The sequence below is a fragment of the Atractosteus spatula genome, chromosome 7 (genome assembly GCF_055471065.1).
Source record: "Atractosteus spatula isolate fAtrSpa1 chromosome 7, fAtrSpa1.hap1, whole genome shotgun sequence".
Lineage (NCBI taxonomy): Eukaryota > Metazoa > Chordata > Actinopteri > Semionotiformes > Lepisosteidae > Atractosteus > Atractosteus spatula.
The window spans coordinates 11,563,703-11,586,476 of NC_142712.1; the positions used below are offsets into that span (position 1 = coordinate 11,563,703).

A 22,774-nucleotide genomic window follows, 5' to 3' on the forward strand; every position below is an offset into this window, starting at 1 on the left:
CTTTGGTGCATTCACATATATGTAGAGATTTAGATTTAGATGTTTACTAATACCTTTACCATTAGAGATGATTTGATGTAATGTACAGTATGTGTTGTGTAATTTTTAATTTTTGCTGTTATTCCTTTGGATTTCAGAACCAAAATGCCATTTATGTAAGTGTAAAATTTCCAGCTACACATTTTGTCACCTCCGGTAAGGAGATGAAGGTGATTTTTTTATATGCCTGCCAATTTGCTAATATTTTTCCTATTAAAACAAGGTAGTTTAAAAATATAATTTTACCATCTTTAACTTGCACATCATAGAAACATATTATTCCAAGAGACTGAACGAATATTTATTTTTAACACCCATCCCCCCACAGCCACACGCTCCCTAACCCTTCACAGCTGCGACTGCCCAATACCTCCTCCATCCCCCCACAAACATGGCCGCCTACAGCCACAACCCCCGACGGCTACTCACCCACCCATCCCCCACAGCTGCCACTCTCCAACACCTCCGCCATTAACACCTGCAGCACTAAAAGCACTATGAGCACCAACCCCCAGGCCAGGCTGACCATCACAACTGACCAGGTGAAGAAGGAGCTGAAGAGGCTGCACGAGGGTAAGGCCGCAGGACCAGATAACATCTGTCCCAGAGTTCTGAGGGCCTGTGCTGATCAGCTGAGCGGAGTGCTCCAGCAACTGTTCAACCTGAGCCTGCGCTTGGAAAGAGTCCCGGTGCTCTGGAAGACATCATGCCTGGTCCCGGTACCAAAGAAAGGGCGCCCCTCTGTCCTCAACGACTACAGACCAGTTGCACTGACTTCTCACATCATGAAGACACTGGAAAGGCTGGTCTTATCCCACCTGAGACCCCTGGTCAGCTCATCACTGGACACCCTACAGTTTGCCTACCAGCCCAGTGTTGGTGTGGAGGATGCGATCATCTACATGCTGCAAAGGGCCTACTCACACCTGGACAGGGCTGGCAACACTGTAAGGATCATGTTTTTCGACTTCTCCAGTGCCTTCAATACCATCCAGCCCTTACTTCTAAGGAGGAAGCTGGAAGAGATGCAGGTCGATGCCTCCACGACCTCGTGGATCACTGACTACCTGACAGGCAGACCACAGTCTGTGAGACTTCAGAACTGTGTGTCTGAACAGGTAGTGAGTAACACAGGGGCACCTCAAGGGACAGTTCTTTCTCCATTCCTCTTCACCCTCTATACTTCGGACTTTAAGTACAACTCAGAGTCATGCCACCTGCAGAAGTTCTCAGATGACTCTGCAATTGTGGGATGTATCAAGGGTGAGCAGGAGGAGGAGTACAGAGGACTGGTCAGCAGCTTTGTGGAGTGGTGTGGGGTAAACCACTTGGAACTGAATGTTACAAAGACAAAGGAACTGGTGGTAGATTTCAGGAGGAAAAAGGTCAAACCTACTCCTGTCTACATCCATGGGAGTGGCGTGGAGATGGTGGACTCGTACAAGTACCTGGGAGTGCACATCGACGATAGACTGGAATGGTCTAAGAACACCGAGGCCATCTATAAGAAGGGACAGAGCCGACTCTACTTCTTGAGGAGGCTCAGGTCCTTCAATGTGTGTAGTAAGATGCTACACATGTTCTATCAGTCGGTGGTAGCGAGTGCCATTTTCTACGCAGTGGTGTGCTGGGGCTCGGGGATTAGAGCAGTAGATTCCAAAAGGCTGAACAAGCTCATCAGGAGAGCAAGCTCTGTCATTGGGTCTGACCTGGACTCCTTGGAGGTAGTGGCTGAGAGGAGAATGATGTCCAAACTAGAGGCCATCATGGACAACTTCTCCCATCCCCTCTATGACAGGCTTGCAGGAATGAAGAGCACGTACAGCAATAGACTGATTCATCCACGGTGCAACAGGGAGCGCTACAGGAGGTCATTCTTGCCGTCTGCCATAAGACTGTACAACGCATCCACCTTGCGTCTTGGCAGAGGCAACATCGACAGTGACCTGTATCTGGATTAAACGCATCTACACATCTACTGCTACATCTGTTCTCTTCTTTTTCTTTTTCTTTTTCCCGTTTACAACCACTTTCTGTGCAATATATGCCAGGGACCTGTGCAATACATTTATATTTATATCTACAGTTACATCTATATTTATATCCATATGTGTGATATGAGTGTGATATGATTTTCTGTGTACTGTTCTGTTCTAGTTTGTTCTTGTGCGTCTGGACTGTGAGTAACTCTTGTATTGTATTGTATGTATTGTACTATTATTATATAATTCGTTACATTGTGGCTGTGTTGTGTGTGTTAAGCTGCTGTTGCACTGCAATTTCCCTCACGGGATCAATAAAGTATCTATCTATCTTTCTGCTTTAAAAAATAGTTACTCATCTTTATGTAATTAATTTGGAGTGTTTTGCTAAGCAAATTCAGTTAATCACTGATAAATATATACATGAGATACTGTAGCGTCAATGACACAGTAAGACATAAACGTCTTTAATATATCAAGTTAAAACTGTGAGAAGAGAAAAAAAGTAAAGATTAAAGCAAGACTCCAATCAATATTCATCAAGAAATACCTTCCTGTGGTTATCATTAACCTCTAAAAATAAAGAGTAAGATAACAACCCATCTTTCAGAGGCTTGTTTTCTCTATAAAAATGTGACCATTATTGGTTTTTTTTGCTATTCTTTGATGTGATGTTCCCTGGTTACAAGCTTGAAAGGACTGCCAAAATATGCAGCAGGTTAGCTCTAATTACAGTGTTCTCCGGTTATTAAATTAAAACAATGTTTGCTTAAACTGACAAGGTGGTTCACATTATTGGTTATTAACAGGGAACAGTATTACAGAGTACATTTTTGAGGTGGTAAACAAATGGTTTCCATCAGACTAGAAATGTGCAAATTCAGTTTTTAATGTAAAATATTTAATCATAATTAACATATGCATATGTTTACATCACAAATACACCTACTATTGGCCATATAAATTCCCCCCGTTTTCAGGGAATTAATTAATTGCAGCTGAAGATGAAAGCAAACACTTTGGGTAAGTCCAACAACCTTGCTTAGAAAATGGCAAGAATTTTTCAAGCAATATTGGTTCAGCTTTCCCCAACTTAAGCCACAAGTTATATAAAGTAGCAGTAATTTTAGACCAGAAATATGTGCCTTCTGTTATTTTATTCCGAACCATCAATATGGTGAAAAAACAATTTCTCTGATTTTCACAGAGCTGGTGCCTAAGACTACAGATGGTGTGAAGCATTCAGTGAAATATTAGATCTTCAAATGCACTAATAAAACCTGAAGAGGAGAACCACACGGCTCAGCACTGCTCTTGATGTGGCAGAATGGCCCCTCATTATTACAAAGTGCACTTAATTCTCTTCAAATCTACCAGACACCCACACGTTGCTGTCACAAATACAAAAGGTGAAGTTCTCCCATACATACCATCCCTGTAACCCTACAAAGGTGCTTTCTCACAGCATAGAACATCAGCATCCCCATTACTCAATATTACTGTCACATTTTAAATAATATCATTATGTGTGGGGTACAATTAATTTAAAAATCAATATTGTATTAATAGCTATTTTTGGAGGCTTTGACTACAGTGGTATTAAGGTATTCATTTTGATTAACAGTGCTTCTTCTCCCTGTTTAACAAAAAATCTGTACCTAGGAAGTCTGTTGGAAACAGTCAGCATGATCTTGTCTTAGAAACATTAAGTGTCTTGCACTCAGAGAGAAACAGAACTTGAGCCTTTGACTGGATGTTTCCATATTCCATTCTACACAACGGCCTTCTATTAATGTTGTAAGAATAGTTCACATATTGTTACAGGCTGCGGTAGGTGACAATGGAATCTACAATGAATGAATAGAATCTAGCTAGTATCAATGTTTCCTCTTCCTAGAGCTTCAAACCAGGGGATGTTTATTTAGTTGTACTGGGTGTAAGACACATCATCTGCAGATTTTAGAAAACTTGAATTTCCTGAGTGAATAATCCCTTGGTTAAAGACAGCCTCTTCTGCTTTGTGGGTGCATTTTTGAAAAGGGAGCTACAGTACGGTTCCCATTTATTTTGTGGCATCCGGATTTGTAGAGAGAGAATTCTAACCACAGGCTGTATAGTATTCAGTTTAGAAGGCAGCTTTACCTTTGTAGGTGTAACCTGTGCGTTGTTTGTTTATGTTGTGTTTAGTGAGGTGTGTATTGCCATTGTTATTGTTAATAAATATTCCTGCCTGAATTATTACTCTTTTCACCAAAGCTGTGCCAGAGAACAAAGCACTCTTATGCCTCTAACTATAACAAGATAGATAGATAATACTTTATTAATCCCGTAGGGAAATTGATGACAACAGCTTGGGTATATTCTTGATGATATTCTTACGATGGGGGTTATGATTATTGATGATTATTTTATTCATTGGCAAAGCTGTGCTGTCAATTCATATTGTTCACCATTTTTGTAAATTCCCATTTGTAACAATATTTAGAGTATTTCTTGAAGTGATAATCTCAACTTCATTTTATGGTGATATTTATAAATGAAAAGATTCTCAGGAAATTTTAACACTGAATATCTTGATCACTCCTACAAATGATTAATCATTGATATGACATTAAGGAAATTGCTCTTTTTTAGCTGTAAATATTTTTCTACTTCTCTTTAAGCTCCAAAACAGAAATAAAAAGGTCTCAAAATATTTTTTTCCCTCATCCCCTCATCTCCTCTTTCAATCAGCAGTTCTATTGCAAACTCCCCCCAAAAACTGCAAAAGAGACCCCAAGAACTTGATTCAGGACATAAAAAAACAGTAAAAATTAAAATGTAACTCACAAAAACCCTTCGAGTTTTCAGTATCATCAATATGAAGAAAAGAAACAAAATCACTTTCACCAGGAAGTGTGTCTAAATAGCCAATTCAGATTAATACCATCTTTCAACTATAGAAACACCAGCCAAGCAAATCCATACAGTTCTGATGCAAAATGAAAGCATGAATTAATTGAATTCGGTTGGGTGACACGGTGGCACAGTGGCATTTCTGGGTCCTTGGGTTCAGTTCCAGATTTGGGGTGCTATCTGCGTGGAGTTGCGTGGAGTCTGTGCGTGCTCTCCGTGTTCGCATGGATTTCGTCTGGGTGATCCGGTTTTGTCCGACAAAGACATACTGGTAGGTTAACTGGCTTCTGGGAAAATTGACCCTTATATGGATGTGTACATGTCTGTATCTGTACAATGGACTGGTGGCCTATCCAGGGTTTACCTGTCTTGTGCTCTCTGCCTGCCAGGATGGACTCCAGCTCCCCTGCAACCCTGAACTGGATAAAGCTGTTAGAAGATGGATGGATTAATTTAATTCAATAGTCTAGTGATGGGGCTATAAGGAGAATTGACAAAATACTCAAAATGCTAGTCAAGTCCTGACAGTCCCAGGAGAAAATGGCATCCTGGCATATAGAGCTTGCACAAAGGACTATACGGGGGTTAAATATGTTTTCTCTGCAGAATATTAAATTGGATTCATTAATGATTAGGACTTCTGGAAGCACAAATTATATTAATATCCCTGAAGATTTCAAGATTGCAAAATCTGGACTTCTTCCAAACAGTAATAGCTTTTAGGAGTTAGGAGTTTATGGGAAACCTTCAGGAGGTGAACATAAATTGCTTGACCAATTTTTTCAGCCGACCTAAAGTTGATGAAGAAGTTCCACTGTTACAAGTGTTACAATGAGCAATGTGTAGAAGACAAAAAAGAATAAAGCAACAGGGTAATTAAGCAATATTTGCAAATCTAAATGTAACTATCTATGGAAATATCAATCCCCTTATCTATCCATTGTGATAATGAAAAGGGCCATACCAGCCATTTTAACATAAAAGAAGTTCAAGTAGGTAGCTGTGTCAGCATGCGTAGGCTACAAAGGAACAGGAAAAGGTTTATTCCATGCTGTCCAGTCAAAATGATGTGTCTTTTGCCTTTTCCTTTCAGAATGGAATAAGCCTTTACCTGTTCCATTTTACCTGGGAATGAATATATATATTGTTCTACTTTTAAGGGCATTCTGCTCCAATACATTGGAATACTTCTTTTAAACAAACACTTCTAGTACATTTAAAAACCCAATTACCCCAAAGTATGGTACAAACTTCCAAAACATGCAAGACATACCCAGAGCTCACAGTGGAATAATGAGGTGTATCTAATTATTACATAGTGCATATTCTCATATCATTTGAAATAACTTATTGATATAACCTATCCATTTAAGAAGTCAGTCCATACCATGTGTGAAGTGCACAGTCCCGGTAGGGATCACATTCCACAGATTCCTCTGGGGAATGAACTGCTGCTCAGTCACCTAACCAGTTTCAGGAAGCCAAACAGGAAATGGAAGCTTCTGGAGTTAGTCTGAGGGAGTGGCTGCTGGAGAGGCACTAGAGGCAAAACCTCTGTGTGAACCACTCTCCAGAGGAGAAGGACTGACCAAGAAACTTGTGAGTCTTAAAGGTTGTGTGAAGAGCCTTGGAGCAAGAGACTCTAGTGTTGAAAGTAGAGAAGAGTCTGAGAGACTGTTTGTTTGATGGCAAGTAAGCAGTGTAGTTACTGTACCTAGCCATCATAGTAGGAACCTGCAAGAAGTTTAGGCAGGAGCTCAAAGAAGAGCTCACTGTAGGTTTTTTGTTTTATGCTCATTGGGTTTGGTGTTTTGTTCCCTGAACTCCAAATAAACTTCAGTTGGGTGTTTTAAAACCTTATACAGTAGCTGCATTTTGTGGTGTGTTTGTTGGTCCAGACCCACCTATATTCTAAGATCCTGGTATGGCATGCCCATGGCTACATCACAAATGAGAATTGTTTTCAAGGAGATGAATTCTTGTGTAGAGCAACAAAATAACTTATTTTTTTTTGCACTTTGGAGAAACTAACAAAGAAAAACATTTAAGATAATACACTAGATCTCTTAGCACAATGAGGTATGCTTTTAGTACCAAAAAAACCTTGGTTTGTAATACAATGAAAGCTTACTACATGGAACAGAATTCACCCAAGCACAAGGGCTTTTCTCTTTTCATTTATTTTACCTGTTTGTTTGGACCATTTTCCTTTAGAATGCATTTGTTAAGCTATTGAGAACAGTTCTAAAATACCAGTAAAGACATATCATGGCTCTCCAGTTTCTAGAAGAAAAAAAGCACAAAATATTTCTGGTATTTGTTTTTGCAAAAATTAAATGAACTTTGTTGTAGTGGCAAAGATATGCCCTATAATAAAACAAATACCTCTGAAAGCGTATAAATTCCAGCTTCAATGTACATTAGTATTCAAGAATAGTTTGACTTCTATTTTCAGTGCTACTTGCACAAGGGTGAAATGTTGCACAGCTGAAGAAGGCTGTGTCTACAAAGCTAAACCAGGCAGGACTGGCACAACTCAAAAATGGAAAGAGTTCTCATTTGTCATTTTGTGCAAGTACATTTGAGATTTTATTTTCTGTCTAACATAAATGTGACAAAACAAAACATCTATTAAACAGTTATACTGTTCTTTCACATTACCTTACAATCCATTTAGATACTTTTTACTTAATTTTCAAATTATGTAATGAAAGAGAAATTATTTGTAAATTATTCTCTTTCCTAAGGTATACTTAAAGTAGGTTTTATTTTTATTAATTCAGTAACTTGCAGATACAGTATGATTTGCTCTTTAAAGAAAAGTCTTTACTACAAATTGAAGACCACAATGATCTAATGAAAAAAATCTGGCATTCCTAAAGTGTTTGGACAGTTCATATTGGCTTCAGACTTTACAAGCTTTAACACAAACTCTGAAAACCTGTATCTGGCTGTGATGATTTTTAATGCAGATTATTAGTGACAGATAAGAGCATTTTCTTTCCAAAGAATGCTCCTGTACTGACACAAGTGTTCTTGTTAATTACAGCAAATACATAAGTAGGCATTCAGTTTCATCATTTATGCAGGGCAATTCAACTGGTGGTGTTACGATATAAAAAGAGAACTGAAACTGCCTGTGATACAACACAACCACATTTAGCAGAAGTACCTTTCCTTTGTATAGACAGCTATGAAATGAGGCTAACAAAGTCTCTGAAATCTGGTGTTTAAATAGTTTTCCTATATATTGAGACATGGAAATCCCACGCCTTCTACACATCTGTGAAAAAGATGGATTTATGTACGTTAATGAAATGTTTTATGTTAGGATTGTTCCTTACTGATCTATACAATTATCTGCACAATATTCTAATTTAAATCTTATATATATATGCAGTATATGTTTGTCAATTAAAAACGCATTAAAAAATAATCTAAATTTCTGCAATTAATACAGAGTTCCAGAAAATCTGATGGACCTCAAGAAACATTTTAGGCCCAAACTGCTCATGGTCTGGAAAGCCACAAAACTAAAATTGACAAAGTGAAATACTGTAAAATTACATATTACTATACTACAATAATATGTCACAAGTAACCTGGATTAAGAAGGTGCAGGCATTGTTCTGTATCATGCTCGTTACATTAATGAGTTCATGCTCACTAAAACAGTATGTATGGCCTCTGTTAAATTCAGACTAATACCCCTGGAAATCACAATGGATTAATGTTTAAAAATAGGTGAAAAGTCAACATTCAGTGAACAGAATGGCCACAAAATTCTAGTGTTAAAATTAAACCCCCAACATTGTGTATGAGGCCATGCTTACCAGCTATGTGCAAATTCCTCTAATTAGGCTCACAGTGTGATCTGCACATGACAGATGGTATCTTCAGCCCTCTCTTGCCTAAGAGGACACTTCTCTGGAATTGCATTAAAGGAAATCTTGTGCCAATCTGCTCTCTATCACTTTGACAGAACTGATCATCAAAATTAAAATGTCAGAAACCAACACAAATGCATTTTCAAGAAAGCCCAGTACTTAGAAACTTCAATGGGGTGAGCAGTATTAATTGCAGCAGAGTCATTTTGGTGGAAATATTTGAAAACAACAATGGTGTGATTACATGGGTGGCCATTTAACAGTTTCAATCAAAAGTCATATGAAATACTTCACAATGCTATATTAAACTATATTACTAACCATGGCAACAGCATCATACTGCAAATGGCAAACCATCAATGACAGTATAAGGGTAACGATAAAATGATGTTAATGGTAATGGATAACAGCATGACCATAAAGCAATCCCTTCTACAATTTTGTTCTCCTATTGACAGAAAACTAATCATTGAGTGAAATCCCCGTTCTTACAAGATAAAAGGGAATGAGAAAATTGGCATCTTATTATCAACATTATTTGTAAATAAAACAAAAGCCAATTTAAACTTAATAAAGTAACATAGCTAACTAAGAATACTTTAAGTAAAGGTAGTTTTGGAGAACTGGCTTGGAAACTCCAGTTCTATCATACTAGGTATGATAAAAAATAAATTGTGCTTTCAGATATGTTCAAATTAAAGACAACTGCAGATACTGTAGATAAGTGAAAAGCACAATCATATCTAATGCATGTGAAAACACAGTTTCAAAATCTAAAAATGTGCATGTTTTCTATATATAAGATACTTTACTGTGTATATTGTAAAGGGTTTTCTACTTAGCATAAAGATTAGGAACCTGATCTATAATATAACTGAATTTAATTTATGATTTCAATTATGATCCTCTACAGTATCGCATCTGAACATACAAAAAGCCAGATTGATAAGAAGGACCCTTGAAACTGGCTCAATTTAGTCCATTCAAAATGGATCTGATTACACTGTCAGTGTGCTTTCTTTCAAATTGATACACAACTAAATACTGGAAATGTCCATCTTTTTTCTGAACTGTATAGCTGATGCAGTATATACTGATGTGCCACTTAAGCATTTGTTCAGCTGGGAGCACTTAAGGTTGTATCTCTGTAAGCGACCACCAAAAAGAATCCTTTGCCTAGAATTGAGAGGTACTGTAATTGATATCCATACATTTCTTCACATAACCATGGTAACAAATCCAAGAAACACAGTATAGGCATAGAATTTGAAGAGGCAATGCCAGATATGCCATGCAAAATGAAGTTAGGTAATAGAAGAGTCATTGCAATGATGGGAAAAACGGCACATGAATGTTTTACTTTTGAACTTGAGAAACTTAGTAAGTTCAGCCTGTCATTGTTCTGTATCATTGTAGGCTCTTCCCCAATAGGAGCAAACCCACCAGGTGTGAAATCCCTTGACAATCCCCTTGGGAAAGCGGAAAGTTAGAGGAACCAATTAAACCTTACCTGCATGTTGTTAGAAGGTCAAGTATAAAGCAAACCCACTCTTACACAAGGGAAACACAGAAAGTTCACATATCCAGGCACCCCAAGCCATAATCAGACCTAGGACCCAGGAGCTATGAGGTACAGTAGAAGTGTTCACTACCATCATAGGGTTTTGGCACCTGTGACACACTCTTTTTTTTTTGGAACAGGATTTGATAACACATCCATATGGTATTTCTTTTAAGAGGAATAATGATCCTTGTAACATGAAATAAGAGAGATTGCAATTTAGATTCAGTCTGAAAAATGAAGCTAAATATGCAGAGTCTGAATCTCTGTCATTAAAGAGAGTGATGATGTTGGTAATCTCATATCCAGAGATGAGCAGAAAGTGACCTACTTTTTCAGACTGCACAGAATTTATGCTGAATACTACCTTAGAGATCCAAAAGAGCACAATGCTTTGCTGGTTAATGTTTTTTTAAACGAATGAACGTATCTATTTTGATATCAAAACCTGTACAGAATTATATAATGAAAAGATCCTTTTTTGAAAAAATTAAGGGCTTAAAGCTGTACAACCTATAGAAGCAAATGTAAACTAAACACTGAAAACCTCAGCTTGGGTTTTATAATAATGTGGTGAAATATTTTTTTTTCTGAGATTGGAAAAGATTGATAGATTGAGAAACAGGAATCATTTGAATGAATGGCAAGATTGCAATGCACAAGACAGTTTTCTGGACACTAAAAGAAAGAAGTAGACTCTTGTGGTTCTAGGTCACAATGATCCCCACACAACTGTTTGGTAGAGGGCAAATAAATTGAACACTTAAAAAACAAGAACTGAAAGGTTAAAGAAACAATTGCCTGTGACATTTGAAATGACACAATTGCCACCAAAGTCAGGCACATATAAGTAACAACAATTTATTGGAAATGGAAGACCTTAACTTTAACTAGGACCTATAACTTGGCCTATTAGGCCATTTTATATTACACTCCAGCGTAAACGTTTGTAAATTGGGAAACTTTGTACAAGTCCCCATTATATATATGCCACTTCAGACATTAGTATGTTATTTCCAGACCGACAATGAATTTAAATCATTGTGATTGATTACCACTAATGGCAGAATAATATTTCTCCACTCTCTCATTACCAGATTTGTAAAATATTTATCCTCCAACCAAAAAGATATTGCTTCTCTTCCTGTGATGACACTAACTGTTCACAGCTTTCTTCCACAACCTCACCATTCACCATTTGCACCAACTCTCTTTTATTTGTTTGTTTTGAAGAAAACTTTGAAGTGAACAATGGTGCAAAAACAACAAACTGTATCATATGAACACACACTGTAACATATGACACTGACACTTCGACCCCATATTCTCAGGGTCTTTCCCTGGAGTAGTCTTCTTGGGCATTAACATCATGGGCAGCATTTTGCTTCCACTGATTCTCACTCTGGTGTAATGTTGACAGACATCTCCCTGACAATTTTTCATCTGACCAGGGAACTGGCAGATATCTTCTTGCCAATTTATCACTTGACTGGTGATCCCTGCAGCTTTACTTGGTCCCACAAACTGAGGCAGAATACTCAGAACACCACTGCAATTTCCAGAGCTAGGAAATTTAATTCACAGCTGCAGTCTTAATCTGTATATTGCCAACACCTGTTTGCACCTCACTGAGCTGATTTTGAAGAGTCCTTTTGGAAAAACCGTCACACTGCTGGCCCTCCCCGCCTTGAGAATATCTCGGGAAGATGCCTTCTTTTGTGTACAACCTTGCCAGAATAATCTCTAGATGAGCAACACTCTTATTGCAGCTGCAGGGATTGAAGCAGAACTGGAAAAAGAATGATATATAAACTGCCTTGTATCTTGTTTACTCTTCATGGTTTTTTTCTTTGTATGAATGTGCAAACAGTTCAGTGAGCTCACATTCAACTGACCTCAGTTCTGAATTCAAGCACTCAAAAAACCGTACTGAACAGTGCATCTTTCGCCAAACTATAGCCTATGCTTTTTATATTACATTTGTGCAGCAACTGGAAATTCATTGAACATAAAAGTGTTCCATTCTCTCTTAAGAGCAAATAGAAAATGTTAACACCTATCCCTTTATACTTCTTCATAATTTCTCCAACAGGTTGAAAAATAATGCTACACAATCCTCTACAATTATTGAGCCCAAGTGTCGTTTTTTCAGAAGAGACAAAAGATTTTGCCTTGATGAATGTGGGAAGGTTCTATTAGAAAAAAATAAATCACGCCTGTCACCCTGCAGCTTCTCACTAATAGCATCACCTTTATCAATTACCTAGCTATTTATGTTTGCAGCGTTAGATTGTGATTTTCTTTCTTAACTTTGTCAATGTCAGCTGTAAACTAATCACATTAATCTGAAACTATACAATAAATCTAAAACCACACCATATATTAAACCTAGGCAAAGTCTTGCCACAGCCATGTTCCAGATCCCTGTTCCAGCTAATTCTTTATGTGCTCATTTGTCTGATTGTCATCTATACCTAATGGCACAACTGAAACACATTTAAGCTATTAAGAAACAGTTCAACGTACTTTAGTGGCTTGTCCTGCAAATGCCTTCAAATAAGGCAATAAATAAATCTTTTTAAGGAGCACGCATGTTAAAAAAGGACCACAATTCAAACATCTTTCAAATTTAAATCAAATGGTTAAATTCTAGCATTTTTTGGTTTATAATCCCTATATACACTATAAGCCATGATAATGTGTATGCAAAGCTTAGAAGAGTCATAAAATTAAGAGTATATTTTGAACAATCTTTTAGAAAGGACAGTTTTCTAAAACAAAGCCTTATTCTGAAGTACTAGCATACATTAATAAAGAATATTAGGGATACAAATAATTTGGATGTGTTTTATTGTACAGATTAACGGCAAATTAATTTCACCTAAAATTCCTTTAACCCTGTAGAGCTGCTCCACTCACACTTTACCATGGCAACTGAGCTTAAACCCCAGAGAATGCACCATATACTGTACTGCCATTAATCTCCCCGAAAGAGAATGTTTAGAGTTTGGCTTGCCAGACACATTTTATTTGTTTGCTTTGTGTTTTTACAAGTATTCTTAACTGTCCAGTAAGCATTGCAATAGTGAGAACATAATTATTATGTTTAAGGAAATCACTAAATACTGCTCTTTGGTCATAAAGCTTTGTGATAACGGAATGTAATGATTTACACCTGGACTCTTTCAAAATCAGATGACAGCCTGAACTTCAAGGTGAAAGAAATCTGAAATCAAGTATTAAGTATGGAATTTGGATTTTTTTTTAGATCTAATCAGTCATATATTGGGTGTGTTTTTAACTGTATATAGCTGAATGAAAATATAGATTTAAAATACAACATTATGGGTATGAAGAACAGGCTTGTAGTAGTCATTCAACTTCTGACTATAAACTATAGGAATAGACAATAGTGTTAGTCTTTTAATGTCTTTTATGGTATAAGGTCATTGAATAACAAGCTGGAATTCATAGGAAGCTGCACAGGTACAGTATAGAAACTCATATAACTGACTTCATACTGGTATACATAAATTCAACAGTTAAAAAGGAACTGATTCCTAATAAAAAAAAATTTCTTCCGAATGTGAATAATAATGTTTTAGGTGAGGTGTACTGTACATATAAATTCACGTATCAAATGAGAAGGAATAAACTAAGATCAATAATATATTTTAACTGTGGCTTTTTCAGCATCATTATTCAAAACGTCAAACAAGCTACAGTGCCCCATTTCAAACCATCTGTATGCTGGTGGCAGTTCTGTGCCATAAGTAAATATTATATCGCTCATTATGTCAAACAAAGAACACTCCCCTAAAAGGCAGTAGGAAGGAAACAAAATGTTAATTGACATACTTTGATATTGTTGAATGTCATTCACTTGCTTGAATCCACCAGTCAATCCAATTAATAAAGATGTGACCATGTGGAGCCTTTTCAATTTGAAAGGACAAATAAAAATACTCTTTTCTGCATTCATAAAACATTCAATTGTCTTTTCACAAGTGTTACAAGCGCTACAAGATAATCATTTCACTAGGGACAACAACATCCAAGGATCCAATGCTTTGTGAATGTGTGAATACTTGGTGAGTAAGGTTTAGCTGAATCTGCTTAGTTAATGAGTAGCCTCCTGGCAATAATATGGGAAGGCTTGAACCCCATTCAGAGAGGAATGAGGCAAGGGGTAGTTGAAAGGTGGAGATGGAAAGGGGGAGAATTGCTTCAGATGAATGCAAAGGATGGTGTTTGTATTCAATATAGAGTGTATAGCTACCTTCCGTAATTATGGTGCTTAAGAACTGCTGTGTGAGCTTGACTTGACATTGTTGTTCTTCCCAAACAGATTCGTTTTTCTTCTCTGGTGAACAACCATCATATGAGATACTGTAGTTTCTGTTCACCACTATATTACCCTTTGAACCAGGGCTAGGTCCAGCTGAGGTTAACAATACAGCCCTTGAATCAGCACATGTGTGGCTATTGTTTATAATGATCTTTAAAGAAAAGGGAAAACCACGAAGACACGAAAACTTAAAGGGGGTAATAATTTGTTTTCTTTTTTCAATATTGCTCATCTGGATTATATCAATAGATTTTAAAAAATTGCAGGAAATATATTATTGGCGTGATCTCCAAAACTAAAAAGAGAGGTTTAACCAATTTCTAAATATTCTTTCCCTTAAATGAGAAAGTCTTGATCATTCTTGTTCTCTTCTTGTTTTTGCAAAAGCTTGCTTTGTAGCTCCATCACTCCGGTGGCTTACTTTTTGTACTGAAATATGGTGTTTAAAGTCTGATTGCTTGAAGCTGCTATTTCCATTATGTGGAGCAGTCTGGGTGCTCAGACAATCACAGTAAGAAGAACTGGCTGCATCACCAATTGATCTGATTACTAGATGTCATGCTGCAGGGTCAGGAACATTTTGGTGGCATAATCAAAATACTGATAAGAAATTAGTCAAAGGTACTTAAGGATTTTTTGTCATTGAAATACTTCTCTTTATTTGCTTTATAATGTCACTGAAGTCATTAAGTCATTGCTACAAAACAATAAATGTAATTATTGTTATATAATATTTCATCCTGAAGAACAAAACCTTGCAGATAACTTTAGTATGAGCTTTTATTATTAGTCTCCTAGCCTATTTAGACCTCAGGCTTTATAGACCAACCAGCTCCACCTAGTCTTTGATATTCAAAAACAACATTTGGAAGACGGTTTTGCCAGCTCTTTTACAATTTCCACTATAGAATGTAATGCAATTTTGTATTTACAACTAACAGTATACCCAACGGGAAGCAAGGGAATGTGGTGGGTAGTGCTGCCTCATAAGTGCCTTACAACTCTTGGGATCTGGCTTTGATTTTGTAATGAGATGCATTGTGAGTGGAGTTCGTGTAGCCTCTCCATGTTCCTATGGATGTGCTGTACTCTGAATGTTCTTTCCTCCCACCTTCTAAAAGACAGGTTGATGGGTGGAAAATCTACCTATTGAAAATAGGTTAATTGGTGCCACTAAATTGTCCCATTGTACTGCAATGAACTGGCATCTTGTCCAGAGTGTAGTCCTGCCTTGAATTCCGTTAATCTGAGATGCTCCAGGTTGTTGCCACATTACCAGGGAAAAAAAAAGCTTTCTGATAATGGATAAATGGAAAGAATTGCAGATCGCAGATGCGATTCTGATCGCAGGAGCCAAGAGCCAAGAATCTTTAACTTGAAATATTGTTTTTTGGGGTTTTTTGGGGGGGGGTTTGGACGTTGCTCCACTGGCATGTTTTAACTACCAGTCAGTTTTATACTGATATTTCTTTATCTACTGCAGATAGATAACAGGAAACAGAAACTCACAGAGTCAAGCAGTTGTTGTACTGTCAGCTTTCCAACTGTTTTGTACCTAGTCAGGGGAAAGTCATTGTTTCTCATTAGGCTCACTTGAATTTAACTTGATTTTTTAAATCCAAACTTGAATTTAACTCAGGGTGGCAATCCTGAACAAAAACAGGTAATCCTAAGCACATACTGTATATAGTCTGAGTCAGCAGTAGGGCCAATTTTTTTCATCATTCACAGTGTAATACGGAAATACACAATGGGACATGGAGGGAGTAAAGTACCCCAGCAGTGTAATTTTCAGATCTGGTTCTCTTGTCAGCGTGTTCTGTTTTCATGGTTGTGAGATACAAGAAAGACTCTGTTTTTCATCAATAACAATATCAATGATGCATGTTCAAAGTCAATATTTAAAGGTCAGAGGCTTCTGGTGTCCACAGGTATCTTCCAAAACATCACATATTACAGGAGTACATACTGTATATCACTTTTCAGAGAATATTGATTACCTGTATCAAAAAAGAGGTTTCCAACTAACCATTTTAACTGAGCAACCCAAATGTACTGTATATCAATAATGAACAGTTTACATATCATATAGTATATGAATGTACAGTATGACCTCATTAATGTAATGTCTGAAAAACCATGGTTAGTCACAATTGGCAAATCATGGACTTCCTAAAACACTTCATGCATTTTAAACACTGTGTTATTATTTGCCTACTATTTATTTCAGGTATCTGATCTCTCTAAAAACAATAATAATAAAGTTGCTTTTGGCAGTAGATTTTCACAACTGCAGCTTCTATTAAGGGAATATTTAGCATTATATCTGATGCATGATAAAAAAATACACATAATAACAAAAAAAAGAAAAAGAAAACTTTTACTAGAGGTGAATAATTAATAATTTAGTGAGCTGAAGGAAAAGTTAAGCAAATGATGCATTTGTAATATGTCCAACTGAGCATTCCTTTGTATAAAAAAACAGAATATCCCAGGTCTTAACTCAGCAAAAGCAGAAGGCAGCTACTTGCAGTGTGTAAGAAAACATTTGTGGCCATGCACTTCTCAAATCTAATATCACAATCAGCAACTTATCTTTTCCTGAAAGAACAGAAGGAACAATTCTCCAGTCGGCTGTCCTTATCAACATACTGTATAAAGACAGCTAGCAGAAGGAGATGTATAAAGGATGAAAGCTTGATTATAAAGCAGTGAGGCGCCACAAACAGCAAGAAACAAACATGCAGGACACATTCAGAATAAAGACATTCACAGTGAAGGTTAAAAAAGTAGGAAGGGAGCAGTCTATATCAAATACAATTGCATTTAGCTGTCTCTTACTATGAAGAAGTTATAGAGTAATTAATGTTTCTCCTCTGTCAAACGTGGCTTTAAGCAATCATAACTTATTCAAACATTAATTAAAGTCAGGCATTAAAGACAGTCAAAAGGTTGCATTATCTATACTGACCTATCATTTCTTTGCAGTGTTTTAACATGTTTGAAGGGTTTTCATTTGAAATATTCAAATAATTTACAATGTAAATGTTTGGCTAAGAAATGAAGAATACTTTTTAGTGAAAAGTTATTTGATTTTTTTTTATGACTACACTGTACATTCTCTGAACCTCCTTCAATGAGTTCCTCCCCAGTGCCACATTGATATTCATGAGGACTGAATAATTGCTTAAATGATTATTTTAATTAGTTCTAGATTAGTCTGATGCATAGCTATATACAATTTGAAGGACAGGATATACATTATCTCTCTTAACAGGCCATCTCATAATTTTAAAAGAACACTTCGAATTAGAATTATTATTCTATTGCGTAGTGTAGCATCCGTGCCATTTTTACAGCTATCATTTGTTTCTGTAATGCATTAAGCTGGTAAAGCAACAATGTGTTTTGCTTTCTATCCATTCACAATAATAAAAAATGTGATTAATAATGCAACACGTTATTAGATGAAGAACATTAACCACATCATTCATATGATGATTTACATTTTGTTCAAAACTAATAAAATATTAAATTTGGACAGATTCTACCTTTCGTTTCTCCAAATTGAATTCAGTTTACTATTGTTATTGCTCCCTAGAATGTCATCCAAATGTTAAGTGATTTTTAAAATGCCTTATATTTTATAAGATAGAACAACCTTTAAAAATTCCGAAGGGAAAAATACAAGGTTTTTGCTGATAAAAGGTTAAATGATAAATTTTACAGACATAAATATTAATATAAATATTTTTGATTTATAGACAAAATCTTTGCAAATTATATCTTCGAACAAGATTTTCTTACAAATTAATGTCAGACAGAGTCCTTAAGCAGTACTTCAATAAGGAAGATGTGAGAAAATAAGGAATTCATATTTTCTGATATAAAATAATAACACCATTTGGTGCACATGGTTCAATATCCTTGTTAAGCACACAAAGAGTTAAAATATAGTCCTTTGTAAACAATTTGTCCTCTTACTGACAAACCTAATTATGCACCTGTGTAGATATTTATACCGTTGCTATCTTAAATGTTGGCATGCTATGTTTGAAATTAGTAATTGGAATTTGTGCTCTTCATTTGACTTTGTGACTAAATATCCTTTCCACAAATGAAAAACTGTTTTCCCACACTGTCCAGATCAGGCATAAAACCACAAACCATTTTATTTGCACATCTGGTTTTGTTTTAGAACATATTGACCAGATCCATCAGCATAAATATTTGTAGAGATGTGAAACTAGAAGACCAGTGAGGCAAAAAGTAAATCTTAATCCTGTAAAATCATATAACCATGCAATAACATAATTTATGCTTTGTTTTTAAAACAGTTATGTATCTAATACACCCTAGGGTTTGAAAGAACTTAATATTTTATAAAATAATGACTTGACTAAGCCAGCCCTAAAGGCTTCACTATGGGCCATTGGCAATAACTTTTTGGAGGGTGTTCTGACTGAATGAATATTAACACTGCAATGTATTTAGGTTTTGTACAAGCTGGTTGGGTTGTTATTAACAAGAACACCAAAATGGTGACTCCAGATTGGCTAACCAAATGAAGATACTTGTTCTGAAAGCAAACAAAGCTTACAGTTCAGACAATACTGCATCAAGCCTGGGCAAAGACACTCACAGACGGTGATGGAGAGTGGCAGTGGCAGTGCACAACTATCCAAGAATTCTCTCACATTTCTCCACAAAAGGCACTTCTGCACCATGACTGAGGTTATAATGCTATTAATAAGAACTGCATTTCCCAAGCAATTGGGGTTGACTCTCCTGTAAGGCACTGAGGAGTTTGCTTGGTTACAAATGGAAAATGGCTAAACCATGGAGACTTAGGAGGTGCGTCATAGTGGTATGGGTATGTCCCATCTTGAGCTCGCTACTTGCTGGGATAGGCTTTGGCTTCTCATGGGTCCCAAAGTGGTTAAAAAATGCAATGATGGATGGAATATCAGTATGGTATTAGCAAATGAAAACAGAGATATTTAGATAAATATTGGGGTCATGATATTATAATTATTCTCTTATAGAAATTATTATCTTCTCTTATGGAATGGATTTTCAAAACACTGAACTTATTTTTATTCATAAGAATGATATGCAAACAACAACAAACAAAAATGATGCAGGAACTAAGGCCATTCCAAATGTGTGTTTTTTTCCTAAAGACATGTTGACAAAACACATAGAAAATGCTTAATTTCCTTTTATTTAATGCAAATCTTATCTACTTCTCTTTAGTTAAGTGAGAAACATAATTCCAGAAAAAAAAGATGCCAGACCAGTTAAAGAGACTTGGTTTCTAGGGAATAATTAAAACTGAATTCCTTTGATAGTGTATTATACAACTGCCTTTCTTTGCAATGAGCCTTTTCCAATAGCGTTCCTGGATCCTGACTAGAGACTCTTTGTATAAAACTGGGCACTATCCTCTAGCAAGGCCACAGTTCATTTAGAAGGCCAAGCCGAGCTTTATCTCTCTATACAGTCTGTCCTGAATATAGATTTTCTGGAGCCAACCATAGACAGAAGACTGATGTTTTTTTTAAAAAAATGCTCCCAATGTCTTTCTCACGAAGGGATTAGCATGCTCAGCCATTTAATTCGTTTTGCTCCACCCAGGATGACTAAGATTATTAGCAAGGGAGTCACTGAAGGAAAAGAGGAAACAGATTTAATCTCATTGAAGAGCGAGAAGGAACCACACATTTCAACACAATTTAGCTTCTTAAAGTAGCCCTGTGTACTACAATACAAAATTCAGTGCAGAGTGTAAACTGGGAAAATTTAAGTCCTATACCAAATACTGAGAATGATTGGTACCATTACTCATTTGTTGCATTTGTTTTTCTTTCTCTTATGTATTTTAAATAGCCAGCTCTTAAAATGCTGTAATTTCTATTCCACCTAAGCCCTATCATGAACACAGTTTCATACAATAACCTGTAACTCAGTACCTAGCTGTGGGTGTCAGATATACTGTACAATATGTCTAGTCATTCATACTGTACTTCTGAAAATGTTGATTTTTGTTACTGTCAACTTATAAATTTGCTAATGTCTAAGATCATATAGTAATTAAGAAAGTATGTTCTCTTACAACTCTATGAATAATATAAGCGTAATTGGAAATTCACATTTCAAATATAAGCACACCATAACTTAATTTCTAAGTGACTTTAACATAAGAGACCATAAAATATCTTAAATATTTTTATTTTCAATCATAGGCTGTTTTTCTTTCATTCCTCCAAAATGATATACAGCATATGGAAAACATCAAAAATAAAAGTGAATGTCTGCTTCACCGATACTAGAAAGGCAGAGAATAAAATGAAAAACATCTCTGGAATCCATTTTAATAGTTCCCCCAAGATTAAGAGAACAATGGAATGATTTATCATCAGAGCATGAAACATTCTCCAAAGATGAAGTTCTATTATGGTCATGGCAAACTATCTTGATTAGACAGACCAGGATTTGATAACAGGTTCTGCATGTTTGCACAGAGGCAGCAGCTGAAACTGAACAACAACATTTGAAAGTCTGGATAATCAGTAGAGAAATATCAAGCTTACCTTCAGTGTGAATGGCTGAAACATAGGTCCAATTATACCTCTTTACAATGTCCACCATTGCCCGGGCTTGCTGAGCATCTGAGGGAACCACTCTCATGAAATACTTGAACAGTGTTTTGTCACTTAGGTCCATGCTTGTTGCAGAATAGGCAATTTGAGGTATATTGAAAAGTTGGAGCAAATTCTGTACCTGAATGGCAACAGAACTTGAGCCAGGGCCTATTACCCCAACAATGGGCTTTTTGCCACGCATTGGCGTGCTGTTACTCTCAGAGCAGCGCATCATTCCCTCTTCTTCCTCGGTGGAGACAAGCGAATCCCTTATGAATTCAATACTCTGCTCCAGGGCCACTGCTGAATGCCAACAGGAATCCCGGATTTCACATCCCAGTGTTATATTTGGCAAGATTCTGTTATCAGAATTGATCCTGTCAAGGGTATGGAGCATGGCCTCAACCCTCTGGATGCCATATTGTTCCCTGATCTCTCCACATTTTCTCTCATGGACCTTGTCAGCAGGGGGTTGATGGTGGACAGAGAACAGAGCCCCAATGATGATGTCTCCTGGAACATGAGCAACCACCCTCCTTTCATTTGACTGCGCTTTGACCAGGAATGCAAAGTTTATGAGGCCAATCTCTTCTGACAACAAAATCACTAGCAAAAGCAAGAAGCTCATTTTAAGAAAAAGAAAAATATCCCTAAGCTTGGGGAAACTTCATAACTGGAGGAGATACACCAGGACAGGAAAAAGATATTTAAAGAACCTTGTGTTCCACTCTGGACATTGTAAAGCATTCATTTGTCTGGCATTTCAACACAGTGCCTAATGAAGAAATGTTGTCTCCAAGGCAACGTCTTATCAAAAAAGAACATGTGACAGTAGGCGTCATAACCTTTGAAAGAGATAAAAAAAGAGTTAGAAACAGCAATTTTCATTATAGGTTCTACCATACAGTATATGTATTTAAAATTAATGTAGGTTATTTTTGTGAGCACATCAAAAATGGAAATATCTTGTCCCATCCTATCTTGTTGTCTTTTATTAAATTGATACTGAACATACTGTATTTTGAATTATATTTAAGTCTCCTGAGGAAATTATGCAACAGTATTGTATTTTACTTAATTAATTATTATTTTGTATTCTGAAACAACAACCACTTACTATAAATTACTCAGTAGGAATGACCAGGAATGCAAGTTTAGACAGACCAAGATTTGGTCTCCACCTTCAAGAATATTATAAAATTATATAAGTCTTTAGGCTTTGAATGTCTATCCAAAAACTGAGATTGCACTATGAACACATATACCGTATGTCTGATTTTATTCACAATACAAAACAATTGTGAATCATTTAAGTGTGTTAAGGCAATTATTTTGACAACTGAAACCAACAGATCGCCTACTTTACAATCAATGTCTAAAAATGTTAATACTGTATGTATACAAACATATCCATTTCT

The 22,774-nt window shown here is 36.4% G+C and overlaps 1 protein-coding gene across 1 annotated transcript in view; it reads right to left on the minus strand.

Annotated features, from left to right (window-relative positions):
* The window catches only part of grm5b (glutamate receptor, metabotropic 5b), an 88,336-nt gene extending 66,352 nt beyond the window's left edge, over positions 1-21,984 (minus strand). The window contains exon 1 of the mRNA XM_088922227.1: positions 21,306-21,984. Coding sequence (XP_088778353.1) covers positions 21,306-21,984 — 679 coding nt within the window. The remainder of the gene's footprint in view (positions 1-21,305) is intronic.
* Positions 21,985-22,774: the final 790 nt, after the last annotated feature.